The sequence below is a fragment of the Nematolebias whitei genome, chromosome 13 (assembly GCF_014905685.2).
Source record: "Nematolebias whitei isolate Nwh7 chromosome 13, NemWhi1, whole genome shotgun sequence".
Lineage (NCBI taxonomy): Eukaryota > Metazoa > Chordata > Actinopteri > Cyprinodontiformes > Rivulidae > Nematolebias > Nematolebias whitei.
Genome location: NC_056510.1, coordinates 29,793,201 through 29,806,290, shown reverse-complemented (window position 1 = coordinate 29,806,290; position 13,090 = coordinate 29,793,201). Strand labels below are relative to the sequence as shown.

At 40.4% G+C, this 13,090-nt stretch overlaps 1 protein-coding gene across 2 annotated transcripts in view; it reads right to left on the bottom strand.

Moving 5' to 3' along the window:
* Positions 1-1,258: 1,258 nt before the first annotated feature.
* Positions 1,259-13,090, bottom strand: part of klf12b (Kruppel-like factor 12b) — a 267,312-nt gene continuing 255,480 nt past the window's right edge. For both annotated transcript variants that reach the window (XM_037687054.1, XM_037687053.1), the window contains exons 5-6: positions 6,727-6,884; positions 1,259-2,390 (exon numbers count right to left, since the gene is read on the bottom strand). In XM_037687054.1, the coding sequence (XP_037542982.1) occupies positions 2,209-2,390; positions 6,727-6,884 (340 nt within the window). In that variant the 3' untranslated portion in view covers positions 1,259-2,208. The remainder of the gene's footprint in view (positions 2,391-6,726; positions 6,885-13,090) is intronic.

The window sequence follows — 13,090 nt, the reverse complement described above, 5'->3', positions numbered from 1 at the left end:
AAAGACATTTAAACCCTTCTCACACTCATGCAATATTCTAAACAATGTTTCTGAACTCTAAACGCTCTAAAAGAGCACAGAATGTCATGACCTCAGCTCCCTGCCTCCTCTGCTCTCAGCCACCTGCAAGCGTTCTTGGACACGCCCACTTCTCTGCTCTGTATGCACAGCTGATCAGCTGCAGCATGATGTTTATCCTGCAGTGTGGGCTGCAGAAAGGTGCAGCAGGTGCTAAATAATTTAAAATAATTTATTTTAAATTTAAAAAATCCATGCCAATCGTGTGGCTTATCAATCAATCAGCCAGTTGTGTGTCATGTCCAATCTTATTTTGGAAAACCGCAATAGAGCGAGTCCACGATAAGCAAACCACAAAGTAGGGAGGGACTACTGTACTTCTTGTACATGTTCCAGTATTCACATAGTTGCAAAAGAAATGACAGGAAAACAGCTAAAGCTAGTTGTTTTTTTGTTGTTTGTACAACAACCAATAAATTTCAGTTTTATGTCAGTTTTGGTCAAAGCTTGAAAGAGCCGCTGCGGAGGAACCAAAGAGCCGCATGTGGCTCCAGAGCCGCAGGTTGCAGACCCCTGCTCTAAACTGAGCTGAGAAAGTTTCAAGAGACCCTTTGATTTTGAAAAGTAAAACTAAAACATAATTTTGAATGGAATTAATCACCAGCTGAGACACCAGAGTTTGACTGGGAGCAACAGAGCAGATGAAAGGTGTAAGGAAACGGAGCAAGGCTGACCTAGAAGCTCTTTATCTAATTTTGACATCAACAAAGAGGAGGTTCCTTCTTGTCACTTTGCTCAAATGTATTGCTCTTCTGCACACTGAGTATCTTTGTACCACCTTCACCTGGCATCAGTGTCAGCTAATGGTTGTGCTTCAAAAAACATGTAACTTCCTTTATGTCTAAACCAAAGCAGAACATCTGAGTGGACTGATATGGACTAATAGGTAGGGACAGAATGGAAGTCTCTAAGGTGCCTCTGTTGTTTTGTTTTTATTATTAATAATATTTTTTGTCACATACCGGACATCTCTTCTGATTGTTTCAAGGTTCACTGTACATGAGGGGTTGTATTTTTCAAACATGAGCAATAAGCAGGCATAAAAAAAAAGCAAGATTCAATAAAACAAAACATTTTCAAACCGAAAGTATATATATATATATATATCATATATATCATTTAAGATTGCACTTTACTGATTGCTAATCACAGCTCAAAATCCACAAAATAACTTTTTGTTTTTAATGAAAATTATTTCAAGAGGCTCAACATAAAGAATAGCACTGATGAGAAATGGGCTTTTCCAGTGTCCTTGGTGTAAAGTAACGTTTTTTTTGTACGTTTAAAAAAAAAATGTTGCTGGTGTGGTGAAGCGTGAGTCCAGTTTTCATTATTTGAAATGAAGCAGTTGACAGATGGCAGATCAAATGTGCAGACAAAGTTGATCCTTTCAGGTTTGAGTTGATGTGGTTCACACTTTGCTGGCTAAGGAAAAGTTTAGGAAACCTCAGATCTGACCATATTAAAAAAAACATTAGTAAAGAAACAGCGCCCTCTGCTGGGCATAGTTTAACTTCACAGGGAGGCAAAGCAGAACAATACTGTCTGTAATTGAACCAAGTCTTTTCCTGTAACAACACCAGGTGTAACTTCCTGCTCTGGTTGTCAGTGGGGTCTTTCACATTATGAATGCTGGAAAAGCAGCTGTTTGAAGAGTACTGAAAAGATGGATGGAAACACACAAACACATACGCGTGCGTTGTGTGTCTGGGTGGGTGTTTTGTGTGCGTGTGGATTGTTCATATAAAGAGTGAGACTTCATCTTAAAAATCAAAGGGAAACATTAACCAACAATGCTGTTAAACACAGTTCCTTATTATAATCCACTGGCGTTCAAAGATCCTGCCATTTCTTCCTTCCAATCCAAAGAAGATCCAGAAGTGACCCTGTTTTTGTGCTCCGCAAGCTCTGTGCACCTCCGTCCCTCTGTCTCCTCACCTTGTGAAGGATGAGGATCAGTGTGTGTGTGTGTGTGTGTGTGTGTGAGTGCATGAGTGTGCATGTGTGGGCATCCAGGCCAGCTGAACAACATTCAGAAGGAGATCCTGCTCCCTTGGCTGCCTGTGTGTGTGTGGGTGTGTGTCGGTGTGTGCTGTTCCATGGACCTCTCTGATGCACTCTTGTTCTGATTCACACCAGCATGTGTCTCCGTCGGTGCAGGGCCAAGTGGTCGGATCTGGAGAAGCTGCGGTCACAGTCTCCACATTTGAAGGGCTTCACGCCCGTGTGTTTTCTGTAATGCCTCGTCAGTTCATCGGAGCGGGCGAACTTCCAGGTGCAACCGTCCCAGGTGCATTTGTATGGCTTTTCCCCTGGAGACAGAGAAAGGAGACAACACTGTCACATCTACTTCTACTGATTTCACTCATACTTTATGCTTCATCCCTTTCTTGTGTATACTTGTACACTAATTATTACTTGCTCTCTTGAAAGGATGGGGATCTGGGATTTGTCTTTGTGTGAGTGTAAGTTCATTTGACAATATTTTAGTAAAATATCTTGTAAATCCCAGGATGGACTCAGTAAAACTCTCAGAAAGTAACCATTGGATGTACATCTATAACTCCTTACCATTTGGATTCAACCTGACTGACCTTAACAAACCCCAAAAATGGTTAACACTCAGTCATTTTTACAGATACTGAGGTGAAACCTGGTGTGGTAGAAGGTGAAAGTCATTCCCAACACATATTCTGAGCTCTAACAGATCACATGAGAACTTTGTTGACAACTTTTGCATGTAAGGCAGTGGGTGATGTGCACTCTTTTATGGAATGCTACTTGTTTTGTGTATGAATCTGGATATTTTGAACCATTCTGACCATGGCTGCCTCCTACGAGTCAGCAGGGGAGAGGGCGGACTCCAGAACCCATCAGAGCACCATCAAACTTGCCCCACTATGTGAAGATGTTATTTATAAAACTGAGTTTGTTGTGGCTCCTCGGACTGATGAAGTCTTTTGGATGAAAGATGAAATATTTCAACACAAACAAACTGTCCAGAGGACCTGACTTTACTTGGTTGGATTTTCTACCTGGATTATTAGTTAATAATTAATTATTAAACAGCATGAGAAGAATTTTCATTGTTATGCTGATGACACACAATTATATTTGTCCATGAAACCCAATTAATCCAATCAGCTACTTAGACTACACTCATGTTTTAAAAACATAAAAACCTGGATGACCCTTAACTTTATGCTTTTAAACTCAGACAAGACAGAGGTTGTGGTTTCTGGACCTGAGCACCTTAGGAATGAGTTTTTTAGTCTTTCTCCCTCCTTAGATGGCATTAATCTGTCCTCCAGCTCTAATGTTAAAAATCTTGGTGTTATTTTTGATCAGGACATGTCTTTTATCCCACACATTAAAAACGTTACTAGAACTGCCTTCTTCCACCTGCGTAATATCACTAAAATTAGAAACATCTTATCTAAAATGATGCAGAAAAACAGGTCCATGCATTTGTCACGTCTAGACTGGACTATTGCAATGGTTTAATATATGGATGTCCAAATACTTCTTTAAAACGTCTTCAGTTAATCCAAAATGCTGCTGCCAGAGTCTTAACCGGAGTTAGTAGGAGAGATCATATCTCTCCAGTTTTAGTTTCTCTCCATTGGCTCCCCGTCAAGTCCAGAATAGAATTCAAAAACTTACTTCTAACCTACAAAGCTCTCAACCACCTGGCTCCATCTTATATTACAGATCTTATTGTTCCATATTTTCCTAACAGAGCACTTACTCTCAGACTGCAGGTTTAATTAAGGTTCCTAGAGTTTCCTAAAACAGAATGGGAGTCAGATCTTTCAGTTATCAGGCTCCTCTCTTGTGGAACCAACTTCCAATCTCTGTCCGTGAGGCTGACACATTATCCAGTTTTAAAACTAGGCTTAAGACTTTCCATTTTGCTAAATCCTATAGTTAGTGTTGGCTTGGGTTTCCTGAGCTGTCCCTTAGTTATGCTGCTATAGGCTTAGACTGCTGGAGGACAAACTGACCATATTTCTTCACTATGCTACTATTTCTAATTATTTTTGCTATCCTAACTTTTTTTTTTTTTGTCTTTCAGATACACCTGGACCTATACCTGGACCTACCATTCTGTGTTCGTCTGTCTCTCCTTCCTGTCCTCTCAACCAGCCGGTCAAAGCAGATGGCCACTTGTCCTGAGCCTGGTTCTGCTGGAGGTTTCTTCCTTTAAAAGGGAGTTTTTCCTTTCCACTGTTGCCACTGTGCTTGCTCAGGATGGGAGACTGCAACGAAGACAAGATTTGACTTGTCTGCTGGATTCCTTAGATAGAGAACTTTACTAATTGGCTTTTATGTTTGTGAATGTTTCTGTAAAGTGCCCTGAGACAACTTTGTTGTGATTTGGCGCTACATAAATAAACTGAATTGAATTGAACTATTGAGCATGAATCTGGCTACTTGCTTTAGTTACTTATGGTATTTTCTTTAATGTATAAAATATTTGTAATATATATTCATATTCATTATGTAAATGCATACAACATTTATTTCACTGTTTCCTATTACTTTTATCAGCACTTTGCACTACTTTTGTCATTGCTGTGTCATCTCTGTGAACTGAATTCATGCGCAAAGGTATAAATAATGTGAGGGAAATTTAAAAGACATTCCATTAAAACTCAAAAGTCCACTAATAGATTTAAATATTTTATGAAATTGTATAGTTGGTAACTCATTCCCAAGATCCAAAACTGTTAAACGCAAGACAAGAACCCCAAGTTCTGCCTGAGGACAGCTGTGCCAGCATGTTTCCAGTGAACACATTCCAAAGCAATTTGTTCAAGATAGACAATGTTAAAAGTTCTGTAAGTTCTGTGCACGTGGTGTGCTGTAAATCTTAGAGTCTATTAAAGTTTTATAGTGCCAGGGAATAGCCATCTTACTAACGGTTACCTTCTGTGGTTACTTGTGCAAAGTAATCAGTATGCATGATTTCAACATTGGCTCTAAGTTTTGTGCCATTAAATGAATAAGTGAACAAAAATGTATCTAGTTCATAATAAAACTGATTTTCTGAAACACATTTTTGTGGTAAAATGTTTTTATTAGGGTCATCACGCACATGACAGCCCACTACACTCTTTCCAAACTACATAAGTAATTTAAAAAAAAGTAGTTGTGAAAGTACAAAGTATCACAACACTGTAATGTTTTTAGTATTCACAAATAGTATTTTTTTTCCCATGTCGTAGAGACTTTTTTCAAAGGTATTTCTGCATTCTTAAGGTGCTAGCTTGTACTCTCACTATCCTTCATGCATAAGCTACTGTGAATATGCAGCACATTTCCACAGCAATGTTATTCATTGACGTGCAGTCAGGGCAGGCAGGTGAGGCAGTGCCTCACCTGTCATCATGACAAGTGAAATACTAACAACGATAAGAGAAAGTACATTTGAACACTGACTGTTTTATAAAACTGTTTTCTGAATTATTTCAACACTTCAATGGTCAAAACCGCAGAATTTACTCATTACCTGTTCAAACAATGTGGGGTGAGGCAGTGTAGTGCTCTGGTTCACCTCTGGGGGCGCTGTGTCATATACAAATTATGAAGTAGGCCGTTGGCGCATGCTCATTGCTGTCTCTTTATATCGCCAATATACATGTTTGATTACATGTGTGCTACACATGCTGATATTCTACAGTCTGTCTAATATATTGAATGAATGTGTGTGTGACATATTTCTTCTTTCTAATCAGTCATAAATGCTCAGGGTGAGGAAGAAAGTACCGTGCCGCACAGATAGAGGGCAGTGCTGCCCCATAGTTACAACGAAACGTTGTTGTGTGTTCTTCTGTTACGCAGAGGAGCAGGGGTACACTCGTTTGAATTTCTTTATAAAAAATGGAAGATCATATCTCAAAACTAAAATATTTTTCTAAACTCATCATCTTTTTTTTTTTACTTATTCATCTTAAAATAAAGGTAAGACAATACATGTTTTTTTAATTATTATTATTTAAAAGTGGAGTATGGAGTTGATTAAAGCATAATTAGATGTCTTCTCCTCGCACAGTGATTGCTGGACATGGGCACCGGCGACCCCTGTGACCCAAAATGGAAGAAGCGGGTAAAAGATAATGGATGGATGGATGGATGGATGGATGGATGGATGCCTTCTTAAAAAAAAAAAAAGGCTAAATTGAAATATAAGCTTCTATTTTGGCTTCATATAGGTGAGCATCTGATTCCAGACGAGTCAGCCTCACCTGTCACAAAACTCACGGCACATCACTGATGTTACTTTATGCTCCAGCACGGTCTGGACCCAGCCCCGTCACAGTTCTTGAACTGTATGAACTGATGGCCATGTTAGTGATGCTGGTGGCATGATGGAATTGTAACCAAGGCACGAGTCTTCACGTTCTACCAGTCTCACTAAGCAGAATATAACTGACCTGCCTTTTAAAGTGCTACAGGCTCTGTAATTGTTTTAGTGTGGCCTCTGTACATTTATATTTAAGTTACATATTTGCAATCCCAGAGCGCCGGGTCACACAAGCAACACTATGACTTTCTGACAGTATATGAAATGTCAGCTATCTTAAAATTCAATAAACTTCCCACAGTAAAATGGCAGCATAAACATCCATTTAGAGAGTCACTGACCTGTGTGCGTCCTCCGGTGTGCTTTTAAATGTGAGCTTTTGGTGTACACTTTATTACAGCCCTCAAAGTCACATCTGTGGATTCTTCTTTTTTTCGACTCGGGCGACTCTGACCTCCGGGGGCGTCGTATGCTGTCAATACTGAACGGGGACATGGAGCTGCAAGGAGGAAAAACGCTGTTAATGAAGTCAAATGTGCTGATGATGGTCCATCCTGTGGAAGGAAAGAGACTTGACCAGGTGTCTACATGATAAAGGAGGAAGGTGGAAACTGATCTAACAACCTTCTAACTGACAAAAAAAAACTGACTCAGTTTTCTAAACTAAAGCCAAATTCAGTCTTTTAAATCGTAGCTTGATCAGTCTCTGTTGTATTACCTGATTTAAAAAAACAATCTGACAAAACAGACAGATGAGGCTGAAATAAGAATCACTGTCAATCTCACAGATTGGAAAAGAACAAACTTTGAGCAATAAAACTTTTTTCTCAGCCTTCTTTTCTAAAGATTCAATCAATCTGGATGTAGGAGTCTTTTTGAAATAAGACAGATAACAATTTCATATCACACTCCAGCATCACACCCAGATGCAACGTTTTGGCTCCAAAAGACCAGAGTTGGTCGCTGGTTCAAATCCTGACATTTCTTGGTGGAGTTTGCATGTTCTCTCAGGGCATGTGTGGATTTTCTCCGCGTACTCCAGTTTCCTCTCACAGACCAAAAACATGCATGTTGGGATGACTGGTAACTCTAAATTGTCTCTAGGTGTGAGTGAGAGAGTGAATGGTCGTTTGTCTCGTTTGTCTCTATGTGGCCCTGTGATGGATTGGAGACCTGTCCAGGGTGTCTTGCTGTTATCAGTGGTAACGTCGTGGTAACTTAAGTATCTGTCTACGGACTATGAGCACTGTCTAAACTGGTCTGCATCAAAGTTCATGCTCAACAATCCAGGTAGAAAATTCAACAAAGTTCAGTCAGGTCATCTGGACGGTTTCTTTTTTTGTTGTTGTTGAGACGTTTCGTCCTTCATCCAAAGGACTTCATCAGTCCAAGGAGTCACAACAAACTGAATCCAACAAGCAACACACTCCCATAATGGGCCAACCAGTTTGATGGTGATAAGATGGTTTCTGGGACCCGCCCTCTCCCACTTTGAACCACTTTGGATATGGCTGCCTCAGAGGAGTCGACAGGGGAGAAGGTGGGCCCCAGAAACCATCTTATCAGCAGCAAACTGGTTGGCCACTATGTGAGTGTGCTGCTTATGGGACTCAGTTTGTTGTGGCTCCTCGGACTGATGAAGTCCTTTGGATGAAGGACGAATCGTCTCAACAAAATAAAGCATCCAGACAACCTGACTGAACTTTGTTGGGTGTTTGGTCTGCAGTTCACTTAACGAGCACCACATTTAACAAAACAAAGAAGTGCACATATGCTAATGTTATAAGATAACTGTGAAGTAACAACAATGACATCAGCTGGTAAGGTTTTCAGCAGTTTTAATGTATTTTCACAACATTTTGTGTCACGTTTTGTGGGTTTATTTGTATTTGTTTTGATTTTTGTATTTGTGTGTGTGTGTTTCAATCATATTGTTGTTCTTTCGGCTGCTCTTTTTTGCCAGGGTTGCCAAAGCAAACAAACTTGTTTGAAAGATTTGGCAATTGTTTTACACCAAATGACCTTCCTGATTCATCCATGGTACCAAGCCCTTAGTTTTTAGATTAGGAGACTGCAGCACTGAACGTTTCAGCCATGTTGGTAGTTTTATCACATTGCATCCTGGTTGTTTCTATAAGTTCTTCTGGTTACTTACAGCACCTGTGTTTCATTTATAATCAGAATATCTGTCCTGACTCAGTAATCATGTGCCACAGCAGAGAGAAGTGTCTTGTCGCTCAGCTGTTGTCAGAGGCGTCCTGTCTTGTCTCAGCTTTGGGATATTGTGTTGTACTTGTTGTTGTTATTATTTATTAAATATTGAATTCACAACATGCTTGCCTGCACCTTTGGATCAACACCAACCAATAACCACTGCAGCATTACATTATGGATTGAAATGTGGATTGAAATTATGTGTGGTATAGAAGAAGGTTCAAGAAAATAGTACACTAAAACTGTATTGTACATGTTGCCAAATTTGATAAGTTTGTTTGTTTTGTATTATAAAAAATTATACTTTGTGCAAAAAAAAAAAAGAGCACAACCTTAAAATTAGCTGTGTAGATAATAAAGAACAGGAGAGCAGAACTGTAGTTCACCAGCAGGGGGCAGTATAATACTGCAGTGGAGCGCCTCGGAGGAAGCAGCAGATCTGAGACAAAATTCAGCTCTAAAAATGTATCAATCAAAGCTGGAAGAGTTAAGTTTTGATTCTCAAAGTTTTTTTCATGTTAGCATCTGTCACCCCTAGATTTGGGCATGATATTTTATTTTAAAAACAGTCAGTAACTGTGCTCCTAAAGAGGACAAGTGACTGTTTTAAACCTTCAATAATGTAAATTCACACACATTTTAAAATATGCATAGCAGCTTCACTTTTACACAAATCAGCAAGTGAATCTAGAAAAGGAGTCATGACAGATGGAGCGTACGTTGTGTCTTCATACAGATCATTGCCTGCAGAACAGGGAGCACCTTTCATCCGAAGATAAACCCATGACTGCAGCACACGCTGGCATGAGGAGGGAGATACGGCAGAGAGGAGAAAAACAAGAGGATCTCTGTTTACTTAAGGGGAGGAGTAATATCTGTGGAATAGGCCTTGTCTGATCGGTGGTGGAGTTTGTGCAGCAGTTTCTGAGAAGCAGGTAAAAACGGGTGAGACGGGAGGGGGTGAGGAGGAGCACAGCTCTGATCATGTTAAAGGGATTTGAAAGAGGAGCAGCGGCTGCCAGAGAGGCCCTCCTGTGAACCGACTCCACCACACACAACCCACTTCCTGTCTCTCTGTCTTTCAATAAGGCATTAGCTGTCAAAGGCAGACTCAAGCACAGCTCACGATCAAAGAAACGTGCACTGTCACACGCACACAGAGGCACAGAAACACACACACTCAGAGTTACAAATCACCTGTTGGTTTACTTTCAACGTGAAACTCAACAGGAAATGAGCAGACAGGTCAGGTATGTAATGAACTTTTACTTCCTTTTTGTACTCTGACTGCTGTTGTTGAGTTCACAAAAAGTGTGGTGATGGGATGTCAAAAACTTGGAGGACAAGGTGCGTGTTCAAGAGCCATCTCGTCATCTAACAGAAAAATGTGGACAAGCATCAAGACACTGTAGACGTGTGTGTCAGTGTGTGTGTAAAGAGAGAAAGAGATCAAGCAGACAAGGAAGATGTTCACATTTCAACTTCATTCATGACTTCATGATTAGGATATGAATTAGCAAAGTAGAATTCAACAGATTCTAAAACAAAGAATGATCACATTCATTAATAATGAAGCTGCTTATGCACATCTGATTAGATATTCTGTTGCCGCTTTGCACCATCTTCAAGGTTCAGGGACAGAAGTCTGGTTTGATAAGTTTCCACAAAGTTGTTCCAGGGAATTGAGTAAAATTTGAAAAGATGTAAAATGGTTTGTTCCTGCCTGAGGGAACAGTTGTTTCATGCCAGCCCTTAAACAAGTGAAGCACTGGCAAACATCTAAAGCCACTGAGATGGCATTACTCTCTCTTAGGAAGTTAGGTTAAAAAATGAATGAATCAAAATAAATTAAGACTTTGTTTAGATCTAAGAAGACAGCAGCGCCAAACCATGAGGCAAAATAATAATTACCTTTTTTAAGTTTTAATGCAGACATACAGTAGTTTAACTTTAAAACTGTACATGTGCACTTGAAGAATTTACTTTAATGGACCATCTTGTGATATATATATATAAAAAAAAAAAAAAAAAAAAAATATATATATATATATATATATATATATATATATATATATATAATTTGGGTTTATTAGAGTAATTGTTCACCTGATGCCTGAAGCTCAATAAAAGACATCACAAAAGTAAATTAAAAAAAATTAAAAAGATGGGCAGTTTTTACTATCATTACACTTCAACAGTTTAAAAGTATCAAATTGTCAAAAATAGGAAATTTGTTGACTTTTATCAATAGGATCTGAAAAATCAAAAGTAAAGTTTTAGGAATTCAGGGAAATGTGTGTAAAAGACTAAACTAAAACTTGAGTTGCAGAAATGTATAAACTCCTAAACTCCTATGATCATTTAACTTGAACGGAGGTGAAGCAGAAATAATTGTAGCCATAAAGCAGAGGGACCCCCCCAGCTTGTTATCAGCACGAGGTTCAAAAGGCACAATCACATATTCTGAACATGTCTCTTCTATTTTCAATCTAATACATTTATTTTAATCTTCTGCCATGTACAATTTTCACAGCTTGTTCTAGTTTTCTTTAGAACTGAAATGTCCATAAGAAGTATCAGAAAATGATGTAAACAGTCCCAGGAACCATTTTTACAAAAAAAAAGTTAAGTGGGTGCCCTTATATGAAAGACACTGAATTTGTTGGATGTTTGATATCATTCAGTAAAAAGAAATGCAGCACTGATAAAGAGCTGAATGATAAAATCAGTAACATCGAGGATTTTACTGAGTCTGGTTACATGAAAGTCCTCATGTGAAAATAATTTTATTTTCACATAAAAGCTCAGAGACAGCCTCTCACACGTCCAACCTCGTGTCAGCGCAGCATTGTGGTGGCATGAATGTGTTTTTTTTTTTTTTTTGCATCGCTTAAAGTAGCAAATAGAAAAAGGAAATGGTGCTGAAAACGTTTCAAACAGAGCTGACCTCTTCTTTTAGTTTCATGTTTCCCCTCTGCACTCGTGCATTTAAAAGACTGGGAGCAGTGGGAGTGAGTGTGTCGCCTGTATCCAGGTTTTCTCACAATGTGAACACAACACCTATATTTCATGCATGTCAGGGGTGGCAGGGTCCCAGCACCTGCTTCTCTAACAAACCTGCAGAATTACTGGGAGAACAGGACAGGCAGCATGCGACTGTGTGCAGTGGGAGACTGCTCGCTGGGCATTCCTGTACCTGTCTGAGGATACCACCCCACATCTCACCCCTCCACCTGCTCTGCACCGTGGCCCCCGGGTCCTTGGGGATTGGCCGGACTTCAGCAGGCACTAACCCTTCCAACATAAAACCCCTCTCAACAAACCCACACACATACACAGACACCTTTCTCTCTCTCTCCTTCTGTCTTCCTCTTTCGCCGGCACTCTCACAATAGTCCATCCAGCCGTCCCCAAGGAAACACATGAATATGGAGGAGGCTGCCCAAGAAGCTCATGATACACTAACACACACACAACTCTCTCCTTTCACTCATTTATTTATTTATGGATACCTGGATTGGAAGCTGCAGGCACTCCCATCCTCCACCCTCACACCTCTCCTCTCCGATGACTCTCCGGATGACTGCTGCCAAAGTTACAAGAAGCTGCTCAGCTCCCACTAAGAATGAGCACGGCGTTCAAAAAGAAGAATACAACAGAGTGACACGGCGGACTGATCTGCCAGCTTCTGTTGCCGTGCAGATGTCCCTAGAGTGCATGTGTGTCAATACACAACGCACATTCTTCTCCTCTGTAGCCCAACCAGCTCCACAGACTGCTTTGTTTTCCACAGGCAAACATACGAGTCTGTGTTCCTGTTGACAATCACTGACCTCCTCCTTGAGCCAGCTGTTCTGTCCACTGTGCAGAAACACGTGCACGCACACAACGCCAAGCTCGCACACACACATACACCAGAGGATTAATACTTACAAACATGCATGCATAGTTTCTCAGCGTGCACACAGGAGAACAGTTTCCACACAGTCTGCACTTTGTCCACAGCGGAGTGAGAGTGTGGGCAGAGCCTGGCAGGGTTAGCCCGGCTGGTGATTTATCTCCATAGTGAAAGCTCGGGTCCTGCCAACCTCTGCTGTCCTCTGAGCACCCGTGCCCACGTGTGGCACTCCTGGGGCACGCCTGTCCCTTTCAATAACCTGCACTGAAACCTGAGTCCTCCGGTGAGTCCAAGTGGGGAATCAGGAAAGAGGCAGCCTCTGCTTCACCAGCTACAGGAGCAAAACACTGCTGGCATTTTTTTTTTTTTTTTAACATTACATGTGCAGTGACAACTAATTTACTGGTAGTTTAATTTGTGTAGTTGTTCATAGGAACAAACAAATGGTGCAAAGTTTTGTATGTAATGTCGATCCTGTTAGTTGAAACATTACTGCCAAAACAGAGCAGGCTGGTTTGAGGTACCTCAGCTGTCTGCTGGACATTAAACACCTCTGGTAGTTTTTCAAGGATCGCTGCTAAAATGTACTGTAT